Below are 24,062 nucleotides of genomic sequence, written 5' to 3'. Positions count from 1 at the left end.
TATCCCCTACCACGACCCCTCATACTGTATCCCCTACCACAACCCCTCATACTGTATCCCCTACCACGACCCCTCAGACTGTATCCCCTACCACGACCCCTCAGACTGTATCCCCTACCACGACCCATTTACATTACATTTAAGTCATTTAGCAGACGCTCTTATCCAGAGCGACTTACAAATTGGTGCATTCACCTTATGACATCCAGTGGAACGGCCACTTTACAATAGTGCATCTAAATCTTTTAAGGGGGGGGGGAGTGAGAAGGATTACTTTATCCTATCCTAGGTATTCCTTAAAGAGGTGGGGTTTCAGGTGTCTCCGGAAGGTGGTGATGTCCTGGCGTCGTGAGGGAGTTTGTTCCACCATTGGGGGGCCAGAGCAGAGAACAGTTTTGACTGGGCTGAGCGGGAACTGTACTTCCTCAGTGGTAGGGAGGCGAGCAGGCCAGAGGTGGATGAACGCAGTGCCCTTGTTTGGGTGTAGGGCCTGATCAGAGCCTGGAGGTACTGAGGTGCCGTTCCCCTCACAGCTCCGTAGGCAAGCACCATGGTCTTGTAGCGGATGCGAGCTTCAACTGGAAGCCAGTGGAGAGAGCGGAGGAGCGGGGTGACGTGAGAGAACTTGGGAAGGTTGAACACCAGACGGGCTGCGGCGTTCTGGATGAGTTGTAGGGGTTTAATGGCACAGGCAGGGAGCCCAGCCAACAGCGAGTTGCAGTAATCCAGACGGGAGATGACAAGTGCCTGGATTAGGACCTGCGCCGCTTCCTGTGTGAGGCAGGGTCGTACTCTGCGGATGTTGTAGAGCATGAACCTACAGGAACGGGCCACCGCCTTGATGTTGGTTGAGAACGACAGGGTGTTGTCCAGGATCACGCCAAGGTTCTTAGCGCTCTGGGAGGAGGACACAATGGAGTTGTCAACCGTGACCCCTCATACTGTATCCCCTACCACGACCCCTCATACTGTATCCCCTACCACGACCCCTCAGACTGTATCCCCTACCACGACCCCTCATACTGTATCCCCTACCACGACCCCTCATACTGTATCCCCTACCACGACCCCTCAGACTGTATCCCCTACCACGACCCCTCATACTGTATCCCCTACCACGACCCCTCAGACTGTATCCCCTACCACGACCCCTCAGACTGTATCCCCTACCACGACCCCTCATACTGTATCCCCTACCACGACCCCTCATACTGTATCCCCTACCACGACCCATCATACTGTGTCCCCTACCACGACCCCTCATACTGTGTCCCCTACCACGACCCCTCATACTGTGTCCCCTACCACGACCCCTCATACTGTGTCCCCTACCACGACCCCTCATACTGTATCCCCTACCACGACCCCTCATACTGTATCCCCTACCACGACCCCTCATACTGTATCCCCTACCACGACCCCTCATACTGTATCCCCTACCACGACCCCTCATACTGTATCCCCTACCACGACCCCTCATACTGTATCCCCTACCACGACCCCTCAGACTGTGTCCCCTACCACGACCCCTCAGACTGTGTCCCCTACCACGACCCCTCATACTGTGTCCCCTACCACGACCCCTCATACTGTATCCCCTACCACGACCCCTCATACTGTGTCCCCTACCACGACCCCTCATACTGTGTCCCCTACCACGACCCCTCATACTGTATCCCCTACCACGACCCCTCATACTGTATCCCCTACCACGACCCCTCATACTGTATCCCCTACCACGACCCCTCATACTGTATCCCCTACCACGACCCCTCATACTGTATCCCCTACCACGACCCCTCATACTGTGTCCCCTACCACGACCCCTCATACTGTATCCCCTACCACGACCCCTCAGACTGTATCCCCTACCACGACCCCTCATACCGTATCCCCTACCACGACCCCTCATACCGTATCCCCTACCACGACCCCTCATACCGTATCCCCTACCACGACCCCTCATACCGTGTCCCCTACCACGACCCCTCATACTGTGTCCCCTACCACGACCCCTCATACTGTGTCCCCTACCACGACCCCTCATACTGTGTCTCCTACCACGACCCCTCATACTGTGTCCCCTACCACGACCCCTCATACTGTATCCCCTACCACGACCCCTCATACTGCATCCCCTACCACGACCCCTCATACTGCATCCCCTACCACGACCCCTCAGACTGCATCCCCTACCACGACCCCTCAGACTGTATCCCCTACCACGACCCCTCAGACTGTATCCCCTACCACGACCCCTCAGACTGTATCCCCTACCACGACCCCTCAGACTGTATCCCCTACCACGACCCCTCAGACTGTATCCCCTACCACGACCCCTCAGACTGTATCCCCTACCACGACCCCTCAGACTGTATCCCCTACCACGACCCCTCAGACTGTATCCCCTACCATCGACCCCTCAGACTGTATCCCCTACCACGACCCCTCAGACTGTATCCCCTACCACGACCCCTCAGACTGTATCCCCTACCACGACCCCTCAGACTGTATCCCCTACCACGACCCCTCAGACTGTATCCCCTACCACGACCCCTCATACTGTATCCCCTACCACGACCCCTCATACTGTATCCCCTACCACGACCCCTCATACTGTATCCCCTACCACGACCCCTCATACTGTATCCCCTACCACGACCCCTCATACTGTATCCCCTACCACGACCCCTCATACTGTATCCCCTACCACGACCCCTCATACTGTATCCCCTACCACGACCCCTCATACTGTATCCCCTACCACGACCCCTCATACTGTATCCCCTACCACGACCCCTCAGACTGTATCCCCTACCACGACCCCTCAGACTGTATCCCCTACCACGACCCCTCAGACTGTATCCCCTACCACGACCCCTCAGACTGTATCCCCTACCACGACCCCTCATACTGTATCCCCTACCACGACCCCTCATACTGTATCCCCTACCACGACCCCTCATACTGTATCCCCTACCACGACCCCTCATACTGTATCCCCTACCACGACCCCTCATACTGTATCCCCTACCACGACCCCTCATACTGTATCCCCTACCACGACCCCTCATACTGTATCCCCTACCACGACCCCTCATACTGTATCCCCTACCACGACCCCTCAGACTGTATCCCCTACCACGACCCCTCAGACTGTATCCCCTACCACGACCCCTCAGACTGTATCCCCTACCACGACCCCTCAGACTGTATCCCCTACCACGACCCCTCAGACTGTATCCCCTACCACGACCCCTCAGACTGTATCCCCTACCACGACCCCTCATACTGTATCCCCTACCACGACCCCTCATACTGTATCCCCTACCACGACCCCTCATACTGTATCCCCTACCACGACCCCTCATACTGTATCCCCTACCACGACCCCTCATACTGTATCCCCTACCACGACCCCTCAGACTGTATCCCCTACCACGACCCCTCAGACTGTATCCCCTACCACGACCCCTCATACTGTATCCCCTACCACGACCCCTCATACTGTATCCCCTACCACGACCCCTCATACTGTATCCCCTACCACGACCCCTCATACTGTATCCCCTACCACGACCCCTCATACTGTATCCCCTACCACGACCCCTCATACTGTATCCCCTACCACGACCCCTCATACTGTATCCCCTACCACGACCCCTCATACTGTATCCCCTACCATCGACCCCTCACACTGTATCCCCTACCATCGACCCCTCAGACTGTATCCCCTACCACGACCCCTCATACTGTATCCCCTACCATCGACCCCTCATACTGTATCCCCTACCACGACCCCTCATACTGTATCCCCTACCACGACCCCTCATACTGTATCCCCTACCACGACCCCTCATACTGTATCCCCTACCACGACCCCTCATACTGTATCCCCTACCATCGACCCCTCACACTGTATCCCCTACCACGACCCCTCATACTGTATCCCCTACCACGACCCCTCATACTGTATCCCCTACCACGACCCCTCATACTGTATCCCCTACCACGACCCCTCATACTGTATCCCCTACCACGACCCCTCATACTGTATCCCCTACCACGACCCCTCATACTGTATCCCCTACCACGACCCCTCATACTGTATCCCCTACCACGACCCCTCATACTGTATCCCCTACCACGACCCCTCATACTGTATCCCCTACCACGACCCCTCATACTGTATCCCCTACCACGACCCCTCATACTGTATCCCCTACCACGACCCCTCATACTGTATCCCCTACCACGACCCCTCATACTGTATCCCCTACCACAACCCCTCATACTGTATCCCCTACCACGACCCCTCATACTGTATCCCCTACCACGACCCCTCAGACTGTATCCCCTACCACGACCCCTCATACTGTGTCCCCTACCACGACCCCTCATACTGTATCCCCTACCACAACCCCTCATACTGTATCCCCTACCACAACACAACCCCTCATACTCTCTATCAACTATAACACCACACACAGGGATGGTCCAGCAGTGGAATCAAATCTTCTTTATTATAATTCTGTTGAAGACAAATATTCTCTAAAAGCTCAAATCAATTCACTGGTGTTTTTTGTAAGGACATAAATTATGTAATTACCAACTAAACAAATGCCAACAGAGAGATGAGAGTTATGTTTCCTGGCGTTGGGATATTATCAATATAAACCAACTGCAATCTCTCAATCCATTTCAGGGCAAATAAATACGTGTATATCTTTGGCTAGGTTGTCATGTGATTAGTAACCTAGGCGTTGTTAAGGACGTAGCCGCGTCTCCGCTGTTTGCTGCCATAAAGTACCTGTTGTGTGTTATTTCTATTCCCTGGACAGGTCTTAAATCTCCCTCCACACCCAGTCAACTTGCACCTTGTAGCTGGCTCACTGGAAGATTTGATTACACCTTTACTTTCCCGGGTTAGAGGTTAAGTACTGGGAAGGAAATGCCCTCCGGCGTCCCGCTCAGTGACCACTAACGGGAGCGCTAACGTCCCTAAAAGGGAACCCAATTCTCAGCCGCCAAATAAAATCAAGGAAACCGCCTTTTTTTTTCATCAGCGACCTCTCTCACATGTCCGAAGGCGGTTTCTCCCTAAATGTGAAAGAATTACCAAAGGAAAGAAGAGGAGGCGGAGGATGGGGGTCGAGGGGAAGGAAGAAAGATTGTAAAATCAAAGCTTTGTACCTCTTTAAAAAGGTTTTGGCCTGAAGGTAGCACGGCCCTTTTGGCCTGGGCTTTAGTCGCAGCACTACAAAGCCCTGGCCATGTAAAACTGTCCTAGTCATTAAGCCACTTCCTTGTGTAAGCATAGGTGACAATTTTATAGTCCCAGCACTTCAACAATCACAGGGACCCAAATGGTTTTAATTACTTTTGTTTTATGTCCGGGGAACAAACACTTTAAATGAAGGTAGCTCGCTAGAAATATCGTCACAGGGACCTTGTTGATCGTCTAAATTTGTATCTATCTGTTTTATATGATTAAAACATAGATTAAAACATATTATTCAATATGATCACAACTTGGATTGTTTATCTAAGAATGATCAACTACTTCCCAGTTGTGTATCTTGATAAAACAACAGAATAAACTTGAGACCAGGTCTTTACTCTCTGTCATTGATGTGAAAAATCACATTTGTACATATTTCACATGTATAAACCATGAGATATCCAAAATATGCATCTTTGTTATTATGTTTTAAAATATTTTCACTAATCTTTTTCCCCACACAGTGGGTCTATTTAAGAGGCAAACATAAATAAAACAGGCCACAAAAACAAAGAACTGTGAAGTCTTTAAAACACACACACACACACACACACACACACACACACACACACACACACAGAGAAGAGTAAAAACTTTCTATACATTTCTTATGATGAATGAAGCAAGCCATGCAAACTACTCAGAATGCATAATGAATTGTATACATCATATGTCAAATGAATTAGCATGTAGGACTCAGAAAGAGGGGCATGGGAGTCTCTGCTAATTGGCAGCGAGGGTTCATGCATAATGATGGGCCGAGCGGCTTCCTTTGCCGTGCTTCTGTGCCAGTAGCTGAATAACGAGAAGAGAGAGAGAAACAAAGGGCATGGTGGTGGCTGTCCGGGGGAGTGGAGGGGCGGAGGAGGGGCGGGGGGGTACAGCTCATCTCGACAGCAGCTCATCAGGAACAAGAAAAACCCTGCGACTGTCGTCAATATCCCCCCCATTTTTTTTATTTTTTTATTATCGTTTTTTTTATTGTGCAAATTCCCATTACTCCTGTGCTTAATTCAACTATACTGTTTTACTAATTAAATGTTTCTTATTAAAAGGACATTGTCAAGTGTTAACATAAAATGTGGTTTAATTTAAAAGGTCCTATTAAAAATAAATAAAACATTTTTCAATGTATTTTTTACTTAGATATCTTTCTGTGCAATAATAAAAGATGACATAATATTTGAGATAAATCTGCGCTAAACAATATCTCGAGAGGGAGTTGAACCTACAATCTTCAATCTACTACTAAAACAATACTTCATAGTTGTCATTGATAGGTTGGACTTCCAATTGTTTGTCCTGGACAAAATAACTAAATGAATAATATTAAATGGGGGAATTCAGGAGTTTAGTATTCTGTAACTGACTAACTTCAAGAGGCTAACACTCGGATGCATACCGCTTCCAAAGAAACACTATCATCCTCTACATTTGAGTTTCTTTCACTTCCAAAACCTCACCGTCTCCACAATCAATTAAGAAACGTAATCTGCATATTATAAAGAGTGAAGTGAGGATATTACAACTTTATATTGTATTTATTTATGAATAACTAACGATAAAATACGTCTTTCCTCATACGTTATATAATTGTGACAAAATTCATTTCTAAAAATAATAGAAATAGTGAACTGGATTTGCGTAACCGGTTGATCCATCGGCCAGTAGGAAGAGAATAAGCTGCCTTGTTGAAATGTACTATTTGTAAGTGGTATGTGTCGTACCTGAGCAGACAGATGCAGACGCGGCAGCCGGACGTGAGTCTACAGAAGCCAAACCTCTGCTTGCTCTCGATGTCCGTCAGCACAAAGGTAAAGTTCTGGCCCACCTGCCTCTGGGAAACCCTGGGAACAGGCACGCACGCACGCACGCACGCACGCACGCACGCACGCACGCAGGCAGGGGACAGAGACAACACACTTTTAACACAACCAATTACCAGGATGTATTACCACACAGTCACCTACGGAACAGAAATACCAAACCATTCATTGGGAAAAACAAAATGGGACATTCATCAAGTGTTTCAGAGAATCGTGAAAATTAGTTGTGAACATGTAATGGTTTGAGTTTTCAGCTAACCAGAATATTGTACATTATAACAGCAGAGGAGCGACACAACAAACTTACAATAACATTATTATGAAGATATTTATACAGAAGAGCCAAGCACTACTGACTTGGCGATAGCGATACACAGAACATTGTTCAACATAACACTTTTTCCGATATGTTTAATCCTTTACAGACCTACAGTACTAGACCAATGAGTCTATACTTGAGTCAGTGAGACAACTAAATCTGTTTGGTTCTTTTTAAAATAAGGACATTTTTTGGAGGCTAAAGTGGCTAACTACTCACCTAGCACTAAGTGTCTCAACCTAACGCTGACTAGAAGGCCAAGATCCCTACGAAACCTTTCTATACGTCCCTGACTGTTGAGTGTGTGAGAGTTGGGGAGGTGTTCTCTCATGCAGTTTCATCACTAGATGGCAGCAGTTCAGCTTGTGTGTCTTCCATGCTAAAAAAACAACAACACTTTTCACATCATTCTCCAGGAAGCAAAATAAGAGCAGAATCCTCTACAGAAGGCTACTTTCCAAATCGAGATAAAATTATTCATCAGACTGGTACCAAGTCTAGAGATATAGTTACTCAGACTGGTACCAAGTCTAGAGATATAGTTACTCAGACTGGTACCAAGTCTAGAGATATAGTTACTCAGACTGGTACCAAGTCTAGAGATATAGTTACTCAGACTGGTACCAAGTCTAGAGATATAGTTACTCAGACTGGTACCAAGTCTAGAGATATAGTTACTCAGACTGGTACCAAGTCTAGAGATATAGTTACTCAGACTGGTACCAAGTCTAGAGATATAGTTACTCAGACGGGTACCAAGTCTAGAGATATAGTTACTCAGACTGGTACCAAGTCTAGAGATATAGTTACTCAGATTGGTACCAAGTCTAGAGATATAGTTACTCAGACTGGTACCAAGTCTAGAGATATAGTTACTCAGACTGGTACCAAGTCTAGAGATATAGTTACTCAGACTGGTACCAAGTCTAGAGATATAGTTACTCAGACTGGTACCAAGTCTAGAGATTTAGTTATTCAGACTGGTACCAAGTCTAGAGATATAGTTACTCAGACTGGTACCAAGTCTAGAGATTTAGTTATTCAGACTGGTACCAAGTCTAGAGATATAGTTATTCAGACTGGTACCAAGTCTAGAGATTTAGTTACTCAGACTGGTACCAAGTCTAGAGATTTAGTTACTCAGACTGGTACCAAGTCTAGAGATTTAGTTACTCAGACTGGTACCAAGTCTAGAGATATAGTTACTCAGATTGGTACCAAGTCTAGAGATATAGTTACTCAGATTGGTACCAAGTCTAGAGATATAGTTACTCAGATTGGTACCAAGTCTAGAGATTTAGTTACTCAGACTGGTACCAAGTCTAGAGATATAGTTATTCAGACTGGTACCAAGTCTAGAGATTTAGTTACTCAGACTGGTACCAAGTCTAGAGATTTAGTTACTCAGACTGATACCAAGTCTAGAGATTTAGTTATTCAGACTGGTACCAAGTCTAGAGATATAGTTATTCAGACTGGTACCAAGTCTAGAGATTTAGTTACTCAGACTGGTACCAAGTCTAGAGATTTAGTTACTCAGACTGATACCAAGTCTAGAGATTTAGTTACTCAGACTGGTACCAAGTCTAGAGATTTAGTTACTCAGACTGGTACCAAGTCTAGAGATTTAGTTACTCAGACTGGTACCAAGTCTAGAGATTTAGTTACTCAGACTGGTACCAAGTCTAGAGATTTAGTTACTCAGACTGGTACCAAGTCTAGAAATATAGTTACTCAGATTGGTACCAAGTCTAGAGATATAGTTACTCAGATTGGTACCAAGTCTAGAGATATAGTTACTCAGACTGGTACCAAGTCTAGAGATATAGTTATTCAGACTGGTACCAAGTCTAGAGATTTAGTTATTCAGACTGGTACCAAGTCTAGAGATATAGTTATTCAGACTGGTACCAAGTCTAGAGATTTAGTTACTCAGACTGGTACCAAGTCTAGAGATTTAGTTACTCAGACTGATACCAAGTCTAGAGATTTAGTTACTCAGACTGGTACCAAGTCTAGAGATTTAGTTACTCAGACTGGTACCAAGTCTAGAGATTTAGTTACTCAGACTGGTACCAAGTCTAGAGATTTAGTTACTCAGACTGGTACCAAGTCTAGAGATTTAGTTACTCAGACTGGTACCAAGTCTAGAGATATAGTTACTCAGATTGGTACCAAGTCTAGAGATTTAGTTACTCAGACTGGTACCAAGTCTAGAGATTTAGTTACTCAGACTGGTACCAAGTCTAGAGATTTAGTTACTCAGACTGGTACCAAGTCTAGAGATTTAGTTACTCAGACTGGTACCAAGTCTAGAGATATAGTTACTCAGATTGGTACCAAGTCTAGAGATATAGTTACTCAGATTGGTACCAAGTCTAGAGATATAGTTACTCAGACTGGTACCAAGTCTAGAGATTTAGTTACTCAGACTGGTACCAAGTCTAGAGATATAGTTACTCAGACTGGTACCAAGTCTAGAGATATAGTTATTCAGACTGGTACCAAGTCTAGAGATATAGTTACTCAGACTGGTACCAAGTCTAGAGATATAGTTATTCAGACTGTTAGCCCAGCCGATAGGGGGCCGACGGCCGATAGGGGGCCGACAGCCGATAGGGGGCCGACAGCCGATAGGGGGCCGACAGCCGATAGGGGGCCGACAGCCGATAGGGGGCCGACAGCCGATAGGGGGCCGACAGCCGATAGGGGGCCGACAGCCGATAGGGGGCCGACAGCCGATAGGGGGCCGACAGCCGATAGGGGGCCGACAGCCGATAGGGGGCCGACAGCCGATAGGGGGCCGACAGCCGATAGGGGGCCGACAGCCGATAGGGGGCCGACAGCAGATAGGGGGCCGACAGCAGATAGGGGGCCGACAGCAGATAGGGGGCCGACAGCAGATAGGGGGCCGACAGCCGATAGGGGGCCGACAGCCGATAGGGGGCCGACAGCCGATAGGGGGTCGACAGCAGATAGGGGGCCGACAGCAGATAGGGGGCCGACAGCAGATAGGGGGCCGACAGCAGATAGGGGGCCGACAGCAGATAGGGGGTCGACAGCAGATAGGGGGTCGACAGCAGATAGGGGGTCGACAGCAGATAGGGGGCCGACAGCAGATAGGGGGCCGACAGCAGATAGGGGGTCGACAGCAGATAGGGGGTCGACAGCAGATAGGGGGTCGACAGCAGATAGGGGGTCGACAGCAGATAGGGGGTCGACAGCAGATAGGGGGTCAACAGCAGATAGGGGGTCAACAGCAGATAGGGGGTTAACAGCAGACTCCCCTGTAGCTGAGCTCCATTATGTGGCACATACACAGCTCTCCAGTTTCTAATAAATATGATTGTGTGTGTGTGTGTGTGTGTGTGTGTGTGTGCGCACACAGAGTACAGGATTTAACAAGGGAACAGGGGACAGAATCCTACCTCTCCACATCGAAGGGGAAGCAGAACTTGGGCACCGTCTGGAGAACCTCCTGAGAACACAACCATTAGAAAACATTTAGTTAACGTTAACACAACCATTAGAAAACATTTAGTTAACGTTAACACAACCATTAGAAAACATTTAGTTAACGTTAACACAACGCAAACACAACCATTAGAAAACATTTAGTAACGTTAACACAACCATTAGAAAACATTTAGTAACGTTAAAACAACCATTAGAAAACATTTAGTTAACATTAACACAACACTAACACTAAAACAACATCACCAACACTAAAACAACATCAATCAACGTAAAAACAACATCAATCAACGTAAAAACAACATCAATCAACGTAAAAACAACATCAATCAACGTAAACACAACATCACCCAACGCAAACACAACATCACCCAACGCAAACACAACATCACCCAACGCAAACACAACATCACCCAACGCAAACACAACATCACCCAACGCAAACACAACATCACCCAACGCAAACACAACATCACCCAACGCAAACAGAACATCAATCAACGCAAACACAACATCACCCAACGCAAACACAACATCAATCAACGTAAACACAACATCACCCAACGTAAACACAACATCACCCAACGCAAACACAACATCAATCAACGTAAACACAACATCACCCAACGCAAACACAACATCACACAACGCAAACACAACGCACACACAACACCTTTCATTGATAAGCAATTATAAATGTTTTATAAACACTAAATGATTGTACATGCTTAAAAACAAAGAAACATTTTATGTATTAATAGTGTGAACAACAGTTTATTCATTATTAATAATTCATGTATTTTCATTCATACACAACCCTGTAAATTGTGCCTAATCAAACACAACAGACTTAATCAATCAAATGACTTGTTGAAGAAGGATTAATTAAAAAGTCTAATAGAGATAAAATCATCTCATGAAATAATTAAAATCAGGCTAAATAACCGACATACAACAGACATGACTTAATGTTCAGAGATGATGAGTGTTGCAGTTGAGAGAATCAAGGGTAAAACGGTTTCTATTCTATAGATCCCACAGCTTAAATCATTAGCTACGATAACCTACATCAATTATCAGGGGTGATGATGGGGGAGGGAGGGATGGGAGGAGGGAGACTTTGGTGGCGGCAGATTGCTGTGACAATGAGCTAAGCAGCTCTGGGGGTACAGAACGGGCAGGGTGGAGGGGGTACAGAACGGGGAGGGTGGAGGGGGGGGTACAGAACGTGCAGGGTGGAGGGGGGGGGTACAGAACGTGCAGGGTGGAGGGGGGGGGGGGGGTGTAGAGCCTTAAGGGCTTTACCTCCCAACACCTCCCCTGGGGGGGACCTGCCCTTCAACCCCCCCACCAGGGGCATATGGATTTAGACAAGGAGCAGAGCTGAGCACCATATGAAACATCTGTCTGTCTGAGGGGTGAGTCTGCCTGTCTGCCTGTCTGAGGGGTGAGTCTGCCTGTCTGAGGGGTGAGTCTGCCTGTCTGAGGGGTGAGTCTGCCTGTCTGAGGGGTGAGTCTGCCTGTCTGAGGGGTGAGTCTGCCTGTCTGCCTGTCTGAGGGGTGAGTCAGCCTGTCTGCCTGTCTGAGGGGTGAGTCTGCCTGTCTGTCTGTCTGAGGGGTGAGTCTGTCTTCCTGTCTGAGGGGTGAGTCTGCCTGCCTGTCTGTCTGAGGGGTGAGTCTGCCTGTCTGTCTGCCTGTCTGTCTGAGGGGTGTGTCTGTCTGTCTGTCTGCCTGTCTGTCTGAGGGGTGAGTCTGTCTGTCTGCCTGTCTGTCTGAGGGGTGAGTCTGTCTGTCTGAGGGGTGAGTCTGTCTGTCTGAGGGGTGAGTCTGTCTGTCTGAGGGGTGAGTCTGTCTGTCTGAGGGGTGAGTCTGTCTGTCTGAGGGGTGAGTCTGTCTGTCTGAGGGGTGAGTCTGTCTGTCTGAGGGGTGAGTCTGTCTGTCTGAGGGGTGAGTCTGTCTGTCTGAGGGGTGAGTCTGTCTGTCTGCCTGTCTGTCTGAGGGGTGAGTCTGTCTGTCTGCCTGCCTGTCTGAGGGGTGAGTCTGTCTGCCTGTCTGTCTGAGGGGTGAGTCTGTCTGCCTGTCTGTCTGAGGGGTGAGTCTGTCTGCCTGTCTGTCTGAGGGGTGAGTCTGTCTGCCTGTCTGAGGGGTGAGTCTGTCTGCCTGTCTGAGGGGTGAGTCTGTCTGCCTGTCTGAGGGGTGAGTCTGTCTGCCTGTCTGAGGGGTGAGTCTGTCTGTCTGAGGGGTGAGTCTGTCTGTCTGAGGGGTGAGTCTGTCTGTCTGAGGGGTGAGTCTGTCTGTCTGAGGGGTGAGTCTGTCTGTCTGAGGGGTGAGTCTGCCTGTCTGCCTGTCTGTCTGAGGGGTGAGTCTGTCTGTCTGCCTGCCTGTCTGAGGGGTGAGTCTGTCTGCCTGTCTGTCTGAGGGGTGAGTCTGTCTGTCTGAGGGGTGAGTCTGTCTGCCTGTCTGAGGGGTGAGTCTGTCTGTCTGAGGGGTGAGTCTGTCTGTCTGAGGGGTGAGTCTGTCTGTCTGAGGGGTGAGTCTGTCTGTCTGAGGGGTGAGTCTGTCTGTCTGAGGGGTGAGTCTGTCTGTCTGAGGGGTGAGTCTGTCTGTCTGAGGGGTGAGTCTGTCTGTCTGAGGGGTGAGTCTGTCTGTCTGAGGGGTGAGTCTGCCTGTCTGAGGGGTGAGTCTGTCTGTCTGAGGGGTGAGTCTGCCTGTCTGAGGGGTGAGTCTGCCTGTCTGAGGGGTGAGTCTGCCTGTCTGAGGGGTGAGTCTGCCTGTCTGAGGGGTGAGTCTGCCTGTCTGAGGGGTGAGTCTGCCTGTCTGAGGGGTGAGTCTGCCTGTCTGAGGGGTGAGTCTGCCTGTCTGAGGGGTGAGTCTGTCTGTCTGAGGGGTGAGTCTGTCTGTCTGAGGGGTGAGTCTGTCTGTCTGAGGGGTGAGTCTGTCTGTCTGAGGGGTGAGTCTGCCTGTCTGAGGGGTGAGTCTGCCTGTCTGAGGGGTGAGTCTGCCTGTCTGAGGGGTGAGTCTGCCTGTCTGAGGGGTGAGTCTGTCTGCCTGCCTGTCTGAGGGGTGAGTGTCTGTCTGTCTGTCTGTCTGTGGGGTGAGTCTGTCTGTCTTCCTGTCTGTCAGTCTGAGGGGTGAGTGTCTGTCTGCCTGCCTGTCTGAGGGGTGAGTGTCTGTCTGCCTGTCTGAGAGGTGAGTCTGCCTGCCTGAGGGGTGAGTGTCTGTCTGTCTGCCTGAGGGGTGAGTCTGTCTGCCTGTCTGAGGGGTGAGTCTGTCTGTCTGTCTGAGGGGTGAGTCTGTCTGTCTGCCTGTCTGAGGGGTGAGTGTCTGAGGGGTGAGTGTCTGTCTGCCTGCCTGAGGGGTGAGTCTGTCTGTCTGCCTGTCTGAGGGGTGAGTCTGCCTGTCTGCCTGTCTGAGGGGTGAGTCTGCCTGTCTGCCTGTCTAAGGGGTGAGTGTCTGTCTGTCTGCCTGAGGGGTGAGTGTCTGTCTGTCTGCCTGTCTGAGGGGTGAGTCTGCCTGTCTGTTTGTCTGAGGGGTGAGTCTGTCTGTCTGTCTGTCTGTCTGCCTTTCTGTCTGAGGGGTGAGTGTCTGTCTGTCTGCCTGTCTGCCTGTCTGTCCTGCCTGTCTGCCTGTCTGTCTGAGGGGTGCGTCTGCCTGTCTGCCTGACTGAGGGGTGAGTGTCTGTCTGTCTGCCTGTCTGAGGGGTGAGTCTGCCTGTCTGTTTGTCTGAGGGGTGAGTCTGTCTGTCTGTCTGCGGGGTGAGTCTGTCTGCCTGCCTGTCTGAGGGGTGAGTCTGTCTGTCTGCCTGCCTGTCTGAGGGGTGAGTCTGTCTGTCTGCCTGTCTGAGGGGTGAGTGTCTGTCTGCCTGTCTGAGGGGTGAGTGTCTGTCTGTCTGTCTGCCTGTCTGAGGGGTGAGTGTCTGTCTGCCTGTCTGGGGGGTGAGTCTGCCTGTCTGCCTGTCTGAGGGGTGAGTCTGTCTGTCTGCCTGTCTGAGGGGTGAGTGTCTGTCTGCCTGTCTGAGGGGTGAGTGTCTGTCTGCCTGAGGGGTGAGTGTCTGTCTGCCTGAGGGGTGACTCTGTCTGCCTGTCTGAGGGGTGAGTCTGTCTGTCTGCCTGTCTGAGGGGTGAGTCTGTCTGTCTGCCTGCCTGTCTGAGGGGTGAGTCTGCCTGTCTGAGGGGTGATTCTGCCTGTCTGTTTGTCTGAGGGGTGAGTGTCTGTCTGTCTGCCTGTCTGAGGGGTGAGTGTCTGTCTGTCTGCCTGAGGGGTGAGTGTCTGTCTGCCTGCCTGTCTGAGGGGTGAGTCTGCCTGTCTGAGGGGTGATTCTGCCTGTCTGTTTGTCTGAGGGGTGAGTCTGTCTGTCTGTCTGTCTGAGGGGTGAGTCTGTCTGTCTGCCTTTCTGTCTGAGGGGTGAGTGTCTGTCTGTCTGTCTGTCTGCCTTTCTGTCTGAGGGGTGAGTGTCTGTCTGTCTGTCTGCCTGTGTGTGTCTGTCTGTCTGTCTGTCTGCCTGTCTGTCTGAGGGGTGCGTCTGCCTGTCTGCCTGTCTGAGGGGTGAGTCTGCCTGTCTGTTTGTCTGAGGGGTGAGTCTGTCTGTCTGCCTGTCTGAGGGGTGAGTCTGTCTGTCTGCCTGTCTGTCTGTCTGAGGGGTGCGTCTGCCTGTCTGCCTGACTGAGGGGTGAGTGTCAGTCTGTCTGCCTGTCTGAGGGGTGAGTCTGTCTGTTTGTCTGCCGGTCTGAGGGGTGAGTATGTCTGCCTGTCCGAGGGGTGAGTCTGTTTGTCTGCCGGTCTGAGGGGTGAGTCTGTCTGCCTGTATGAGGGGTGAGTGTGCCTGTCTGCCTGTTTTTTTATATGTCTAAGGGTGGTGAGTGTCTGTCTGTCTGAATTATCTGTCTGAGGGTGGTGAGTCTGCCTGTCTGTTTTATCTGTCTGAGGGTGGTGAGTCTGCCTGTCTGTTTTATCTGTCTGAGGGTTGTGAGCCCGTCTGTCTGTCTGTCTGTCTGTCTGTCTGAGGGTTGTGAGCCCATCTGTCTGTCTGTCTTCTATTATTAAAAGCACCTTGAGCCTATCTTATCTTAAATATGGCACTCACACTCACCAAATAAAAATAATATGAGTTGCCAGATTCCTGGAACTGTCATTGTCCAGCCCATTTGGGTTGACAGGAAGCATGTGAGTTTGAATGACAGTCCTGACCCAAGGACACCAACAAGATCCCGATACAACAAAACGAGAGTAGGCTCTGTCTGTCTGTCTCTGTCTGTCTGTCTGTCTGTCTGTCTGTCTGTCTGTCTGTCACGTTTTGCCGGTCCTCACTTGTAAAAACACAATTTTAGGGTTAGAGGTTAGGTTTAGGGTTAGGAGTTTGGGTGAGGTTTGGGTAAGTGTTAGGTTTACGGAAAATAGGATTTTAGTAAGACAAAGCTGTGTGTGTGTGTGTGTGTGTGTACAAACAAATAGATTGATCTATTTCACTCAAGATCACACAAACTCAGCAGGAGCAAATGTCCAGAACATTCCAACACAAACCCTCTTTCCATCCAGAAGGGGTACAACTGACAAGCATCTCTCTCGCCCTTCCTTCTCCAACAAGCATCTCTCTCGCCCTTCCTTCTCCAACAAGCATCTCTCTCACCCTTCCTTCTCCAACAAGCATCTCTCTCGCCCTTCCTTCTCCAACAAGCATCTCTCTCGCCCTTCCTTCTCCAACAAGCATCTCTCTCGCCCTTCCTTCTCCAACAAGCATCTCTCTCGCCCTTCCTTCAACAAGCATCTCTCTCGCCCTTCCTTCAACAAGCATCTCTCTCGCCCTTCCTTCAACAAGCATCTCTCTCGCCCTTCCTTCTCCAACAAGCATCTCTCTCGCCCTTCCTTCTCCAACAAGCATCTCTGTCTGTCTCAATCTGTTTGTGTGTGTCTGTCTCAACCTCCATCTCTCTCTCTCTCCGTCTCACTCCATCCATCCTCCCTCCAGGTGATGTGTGGGGTTTCCAGGATGCCAGAGGAATCTCTTTACAGGAGTTGCAGACTAACAATGTTGCTGTTGTTATTCTGTTGTACACTATTTCCCCCTCCTCCCTCCTCTTTCCTCCTCCCCTCTCTCCTCATCCATCTCCCCTAATCTCCATCATCCTCCAACTCCACATCCCCTTCTCTCCATCCTCTCCTCTCCATCCTCTCCTCTCCATCCTCTCCTCTCCATCCTCTCCTCTCCATCCTCTCCTCTCCATCCTCTCCTCTCCATCCTCTCCTCTCCATCCTCTCCTCTCCATCCTCTCCTCTCCATCCTCTCCTCTCCATCCTCTCCTCTCCATCCTCTCCTCTCCATCCTCTCCTCTCCATCCTCTCCTCTCCATCCTCTCCTCTCCATCCTCTCCTCTCCATCCTCTCCTCTCCATCCTCCCCTCTCCATCCTCCCCTCTCCATCCTCCCCTCTCCATCCTCCCCTCTCCATCCTCCCCTCTCCATCCTCCCCTCTCCATCCTCCCCTCTACATCCTCCCCTCTCCTCCCCATCCTCTCCTCCCCATCCTCTCCTCTCCCTCCCTCTCCTCTCCATCCTCGCCTCCCTCTCTCCATCCTCTCCTCCCTCTCTCCATCCTCTCCTCTCCTCTCCATCCTCTCCTCTACATCCTCTCCTCCCTCTCCTCTCCATTCTCGCCTCCCTCTCATATCCTCTACATCCTCTCCTCTACATCCTCTCCATCCTCTCCTCTCCATCCTCTCCATCCTCTCCTCTCCATCCTCGCCTCCCTCTCATATCCTCTCCTCTCCATCCTCGCCTCCCTCTCATATCCTCTACATCCTCTCCTCTACATCCTCTCCATCCTCTCCTCTCCATCCTCGCCTCCCTCTCATATCCTCTCCTCTCCATCCTCGCCTCCCTCTCATATCCTCTACATCCTCTCCTCGCCTCCCTCTCCTCTCCTCTACATCCTCCCCTCTACATCCTCCCCTCTACATCCTCCCCTCTACATCCTCCCCTCTACATCCTCCCCTCCCCATCCTCTCCTCCCCATCCTCTCCTCCCCATCCTCTCCTCCCCATCCTCTCCTCTACATTCACTCATCTCTCCTCTCCATCCTCTCCTCCCTCTCTCCTCTCCATCCTCTCCTCCCTCTCCTCTCCATTCTCGCCTCCCTCTCATATCCTCTACATCCTCTCCTCTACATCCTCTCCATCCTCTCCTCTCCATCCTCGCCTCCCTCTCATATCCTCTCCTCTCCATCCTCGCCTCCCTCTCATATCCTCTACATCCTCTCCTCGCCTCCCTCTCCTCTACTCTACATCCTCTACATCCTCTCCTCGCCTCCCTCTCCTCTACTCTACATCCTCTACATCCTCTCCCTCTCCTCTACTCTACATCCTCTACATCCTCTCCTCGCCTCCCTCTCCTCTACTCTACATCCTCTACATCCTCTCCTCTACATCCTCTCCTCTACATCCTCTACATCCTCTCCTCTACATCCTCTCCTCTACATCCTCTACTCTACATCCTCTACTCTACATCCTCTACTCTCCTCTGTATTCCAGACAAAAGAATATAAAGTAGCTAATACATTTGCAGCTCTGGAGGCATATGTGTGTGTGTGTGTGGCTGTATTATTATCGGAGGTAGAGACAGGGGTATCAGTCAGTGAGACAGCACACTCTGGTCCCCTGACATAGGTCTGACATCACAGTACAGGGCCTGCTGCCTCTGCACAGCCTCACATCCCTTCCCAACACAGCTACACCGGGCAGGTCTTCCCTTCCACACTGTCTCTGCCTCAGCCCGGTGTTCCCCATGGTGTCAACATGGACGATCGACCCAGTGTGTTCTGTGGTCTATGGACCACCAATAGATCACCTGCAGCTCTCTGATGGCAGATCCTTCCCAACATACTGGGGCACCGCAAACCCGGCTCAGCATTAGGAGAGGGAACCCACTGTGTGGATGCACTCTACAACAGAAACCACTGCAATACAACAGAGTCACAAAGGGAAGGTCAGGACAACCAGGTGGTTAAATGCTACCCAGCCAGGTTGTTGGGGTTTCATTTGGGGTGTGAACTTAACAAGACAAAAGTCACTTCCTCCTGCCATGAGAAATACAGAGGAAATAAAGGGATGACGAGTGAAGTGAGAGAGAGAGTTGAGAAACAGAATGGAGGAAAAAGATAATTAGATAGAGAGGAAGGGAATTGGTTAAAAAAAGAGAGCTGTCGAGGGAGGGAGGAATGGAAAGGGGGAGAGAGAGAGATTAACTGAGCCACCTCTCTCTCCCCCCCTCTCTTCAACCTACCTCCCTCTCCCCGCTACACTGGGGATTTTAGTATTTAAGCCCAGTTTTATATCCCCCCAGCCAACCAACCAGCCAGCCAACCAGCCAGCCAACCAGCCAGCAAACCAGCAAACCAACCGGCCAACCAGCCAGCCAGCTATCCAACCAGTTAGCCAGCCAACGCTTTCTCAGTCAGCCAGCCAACTGACCAACCAACCAGCCAGCCAGCCAGCCAGCCAGCCAGCCAGCCAGAAAGTGAGTGAGAAAATGACAGAGAGAGAGAGAGAGAGAGCGTGAAGGAGAGTGGAGAAACAAATTGGAGGAAAAAGAGAGGAAGGGAATTGAGAGAGAGAGAGCTGTCGAGGGAGGGAGGAATGGAAAGAGGAAGAGAGAAACAGAGATTAACTGAGCCACCACTCTCTCTCCCACTCTCTCTTCCCTGTTGGCTGGTTCCCCCTCTCCCCCCCCCCGCTCTTTCCTACTCTCCCTCCTCTACTCTGGGGGGGTTTTAGTCTTTAAGCCCTGCTTTATATTCCCCCAGCCAGCCAGCCAGCCAGCTAACCAACCAGTTAGCCAGTTAAGGCTTTCTCAGTCAGCCAGCCAGCTAACCAACCAATCTGCCAACCAGCCAGCTAACCGGTAGGCCAGCTAACACTTTCTCAATCAGCCAGCCGACCAGCCAGCCAATCGGCTAACCAGCCAGCCAATCAACCGGTAGACAAGCTAAGGCTCTCGGCCTGGTCGAAAAACCCCTTAACCCTTCTGAGTCCAACTCAACTGACTGGCTCTGGTCCGGTCTATCCTGGTCTATCAATGGTCTATCAATGGTCTATCAATGGTCTATCAATGGTCTATCCTAGTCTATCCTGGTCTATCCTGATCTATCAAAACAACCAACCCCCCACCTGTCCCACCAACAACCAACCCTCCTCTTGTCCCACTCTCTCCCACCAACAACCAACCCTCCACCTCCCACCTGTCCCACTCTCTCCCACCAACAACCAACCCTCCACCTCCTCACCTGTCCCACTCTCTCCCGCCAACAACCAACCCTCCACCTCCTCACCTGTCCCACTCTCTCCCACCAACAACCAACCCTCCACCTCCTCACCTGTCCCACTCTCTCCCACCAACAACCAACCCTCCACCTCCTCACCTGTCCCACTCTCTCCCGCCAACAACCAACCCTCCACCTCCTCACCTGTCCCACTCTCTCCCACCAACAACCAACCCTCCACCTCCTCACCTGTCCCACTCTCCCACCAACAACCAACCCTCCTCTTGTCCCACTCTCTCCCACCAACAACCAACCCTCCACCTCCTCACCTGTCCCACTCTCCCACCAACAACCAACCCTCCTCTTGTCCCACTCTCTCCCACCAACAACCAACCCTCCACCTCCTCACCTGCCCCACTCTCTCTCTCCTCACATCCCCTGACATACCACCTCTGCACTCGCTCATCTTTCTAAATCCCCATCTTCCCCTCACCCCCTCTCCTCTTCTCCACTCCAACTCCCCAAGCTCCTCTCACACCGCCCCCCTAGTCCCCCCCTTTCCCCAATTAGGGCCGTCTCTCTGTGCAGAGACCCAACCCATCTCTGTCCGTCCGTCCTGCATGTGTTGCTTCACCCAGGCCTCTGGCTAACATGACAAAGAGATCCTCAGTATTCACACAGACACGCTTTCAGATACGGAGTGCCAGCATGCAGCTTTAAAGAAACAATATTCAAATTCTACCGTCTCCCTTTTAAGAATTTGCATGGATATGCATTTATTTGCATAACGTGTAGAGGTGAAGGGACAGCTAGGCAGAAATAGGATAGCACAGTGGATTATGATCAGATTTTTACTATTTTTAGTTAGTTTTCAAGGGAACCAGGAAAACAAATCTAAAACTAAATGAATTAGGACTGGTATTGAAGAGTTTATTATCCTCAGAGAAGGACGTTCTTATTGTTTTGGCTGAAATAGTGTTGACGTTCTTTGCCTGGTGAAGATAATCAATATAGTTTGTGAAGTTTCACCAACAAGCCAACAATCCTCCTGTATTTATTTCCAATTGTCCAGCAACTGCCCCAGAATCCACCATGATATCCTAATAAACATAAAACACAGAATTAGAAGTCTGAAAATGCCGAGATATTCTAATGACAGAATGAGAAAAGTCTAAAACCTGTGGAATAGAATAGCGGGCAGATAAAACGTTGCAGCAGATGAGATCCTGTAGATTGTGTGGCCTGTGAAACAGCCAGGCAGAGCCTGCTGAGATTCCATCCATTAGATTTTAATGGTACGCTGCTGGCTTGCCATCCTGACCTGCGCTCTGTGCCGGTAATAAGAACGGCCTTCAGAGCCGGACTGAGGCACAGAGCTGGGGGGGGGGGGGGCGAGCCGAGGTGAGGCACAGAGCTGGGGGGGGGGGGGGGGGGCGAGGTGAGGCACAGAGCTGGGGGGGGGGGGGAGCCGAGGTGCACTTTACAATTGACACAAGGGCGTTGCATTTTCACATTCTCCACTCCGCTCTATTCTGCACAGGAAGAAGAGGATGGAGGGATTTCTCTTCTTTCTTTGTTTCTTCTAGTGGTTTCTCACAGCAACCCCTGGGGGTGGAGAGAGGCTGGCTCTCAGTCTAGCGAGGCGAAGGTTATTTTGGTTAACAACCCCGCCGGGTTACTGAGGGACTTCTTAAGGAAGTGAAGAAGGTGACAGATTGATCCCAGAGCCTCTGCAACCACTGACAGGTGTGTGTGTGTGTGTGTGTGTGTGTGTGTGTGTGTGTGTGTGTGTGTGTGTGTGTGTGTGTGTGTGTGTGTGTCTTGCACATGGCCACTGAGATAGAGGGAGGAAGAGCACTGTGTGATGTAAATAGTAGTCACTTCTTGAACACCTCTGAACCTGTAACACATCCTCTTTCAGGAGCCGTACTGAACACTTCACAGGGGTCAGAGAGTCAAGGACAAAATGAAGGCCAGAACGTTAGTCTCCAGCTATCTGAGATCAGTCATGCCTTCAACAACCTTTACGGAGCTATACACCGGCAGAGTCGACTTCTAGTAGGATTAAAACAGAGAGAAGAACACGCCCATAGATATTTATTTTAAAATAAACAAAACAAAATTGTTGAGAGAGACAATAACGCTACTTGGTATTATTTAGGTACTGTTGTACCATCTGCATAATGTAAAAAATAAAGATGAGTCCAAATGTTGTTGTATCGCCGGCCGACACTTTAGCAGCAGCAGCAACAAGCAGAAAGAGAGAGAGAGAGAGAGAGAGAGAGAGAGAGAGAGAGAGAGAGAGGACAGTCACTTCCTTCCTGTTCATTTAGAGATTCTCTTTATTTTTAGACGAGTGCCATTCCTCTCTGTCTATCATGTCTCCTCTTCGTTTCAAAGATGGCTCAGACAGAGAGAGGGGGAGAGAGCGAGCGAGAGAGACATAGACAGAGAGAGAGAGAGAGAGACAGAGACAGAGAGCGAGAGACAGAGAGACAGAGAGGAGACTAATATGCTGCATTCTCCAGTGTATACATATGATAAAGGAAAAGTGTCTGAGACACTCTGCTGGTGTGGTGGACCAGGACAGAGGCTCTCTCTACATATGATATGCCCCAAACACAAACACATTAAAGAAGTGCCCGGAGGAGTGTGTGGGTGAGACACTCTGTCTGAGACACTCTGCTGGTGTGGTGGACCAGGACAGAGAGACAGGCAGGTATATTTCCTCATTAAACAGTCAGCTCCCATCAGGCCCTGCTCCACTGTGAACCCTGGAATATGGCTGCTACTAACACACAGTCTACCAGAGAACACACACACACAAATGTAATGTATACATTGAAGCGCTGCAGATAAGCGTCAGTGTGACAGTAGCCTAAACATGTGGCTGAGGATGGATTAGACAGATGTGCAATGTGCATTGAGAGTACAAAGCAGGAAGGGGAGGAGACGGGGTTAAAGAAGGATTTTTAAGCCTTGAGACAATTCAAAACAAATAAAATGTTATTGTTCTCATACACATATTTAGCATATGTTATTGCAGGAGTAGTGAAATGCTTGTGTTCCTAGCTACAACAGTGCAGTAGTATCTAACAATTCACAACAACACACAGAAATCTAAAAGTAAAATAATGGAATTAATAAATATATAAATATTAGGACGAGCAATGTCGGAGTAGCATTGACTAAAATACAGTAGAATAGAACACAGTATATACATATGAAATTAGTAAAGTAGAATGTAAACATTATTAAAGTGACTAGTGTTCCATTATTAAAGTGGCCAGTGATTCCATGTCTATGTATATGGGGCAGCAGCCTCTAAGGTGCAGGGTTGCGTAACCGGGTGGTAGCCGGTTAGTGATGGCTGTTTAACAATCTGATGGCCTTCAGATAGAAGCTGTTTTTCAGTCTCTCGGTCCCAGCTTTGATTCACCTGTACTGACATCGCCTTCTGGACGATAGCGGGATGACCGGGCCGTGGCTCGGGTGGTTGATGTCCTTGATGATCTTTTCGGCCTTCCTGTGACATCGGGTGGTGTAGGTGTCCTGGAGGGCAGGTAGTTTGCCCCCGGTGATGCGTTGGGCAGACTGCACCACCCCCTTGGAAAGTTCGGCGGTTGTGGGCGGTGCAGTTGCCATACCAGGCGGTGATATAGCCTGACAGGATGCTCTCAATTGTAAAAGTCTGCATCTGTAAAAGTTTGAGGGTCTTACGGGACAAGCCAAATTTCTTCAACCTCAGGAGGCTGAAGAGGCCCCTTCTTCACCACACTGTCTGTGTGTGGACCATTTCAGAAATATCCATGTTGTGTACGCCGAGGAACTTGAAGCTTTCCACCTTCTCCACTGCGGTCCCATCGATGTGGATAGAGGCATGCTCCCTCTGCTGTTTCCTGAAGTCCACTC

The 24,062-nt window shown here is 49.9% G+C and overlaps 1 protein-coding gene across 2 annotated transcripts in view; it reads right to left on the bottom strand.

Moving 5' to 3' along the window:
- The window catches only part of LOC139541585 (DENN domain-containing protein 1B-like), a 217,083-nt gene that overhangs the window by 144,289 nt on the left and 48,732 nt on the right, over positions 1–24,062 (bottom strand). For both annotated transcript variants that reach the window (XM_071346391.1, XM_071346390.1), the window contains exons 4-5: positions 10,855–10,904; positions 7,009–7,128 (exon numbers count right to left, since the gene is read on the bottom strand). In XM_071346391.1, coding sequence (XP_071202492.1) covers positions 7,009–7,128; positions 10,855–10,904 — 170 coding nt within the window. The remainder of the gene's footprint in view (positions 1–7,008; positions 7,129–10,854; positions 10,905–24,062) is intronic.

Source organism: Salvelinus alpinus, chromosome 16, assembly GCF_045679555.1.
Source record: "Salvelinus alpinus chromosome 16, SLU_Salpinus.1, whole genome shotgun sequence".
Taxonomy (NCBI): domain Eukaryota; kingdom Metazoa; phylum Chordata; class Actinopteri; order Salmoniformes; family Salmonidae; genus Salvelinus; species Salvelinus alpinus.
Note: the sequence above shows the minus strand (reverse complement) of the source record. Positions and strands in the feature narration are given on the sequence as shown.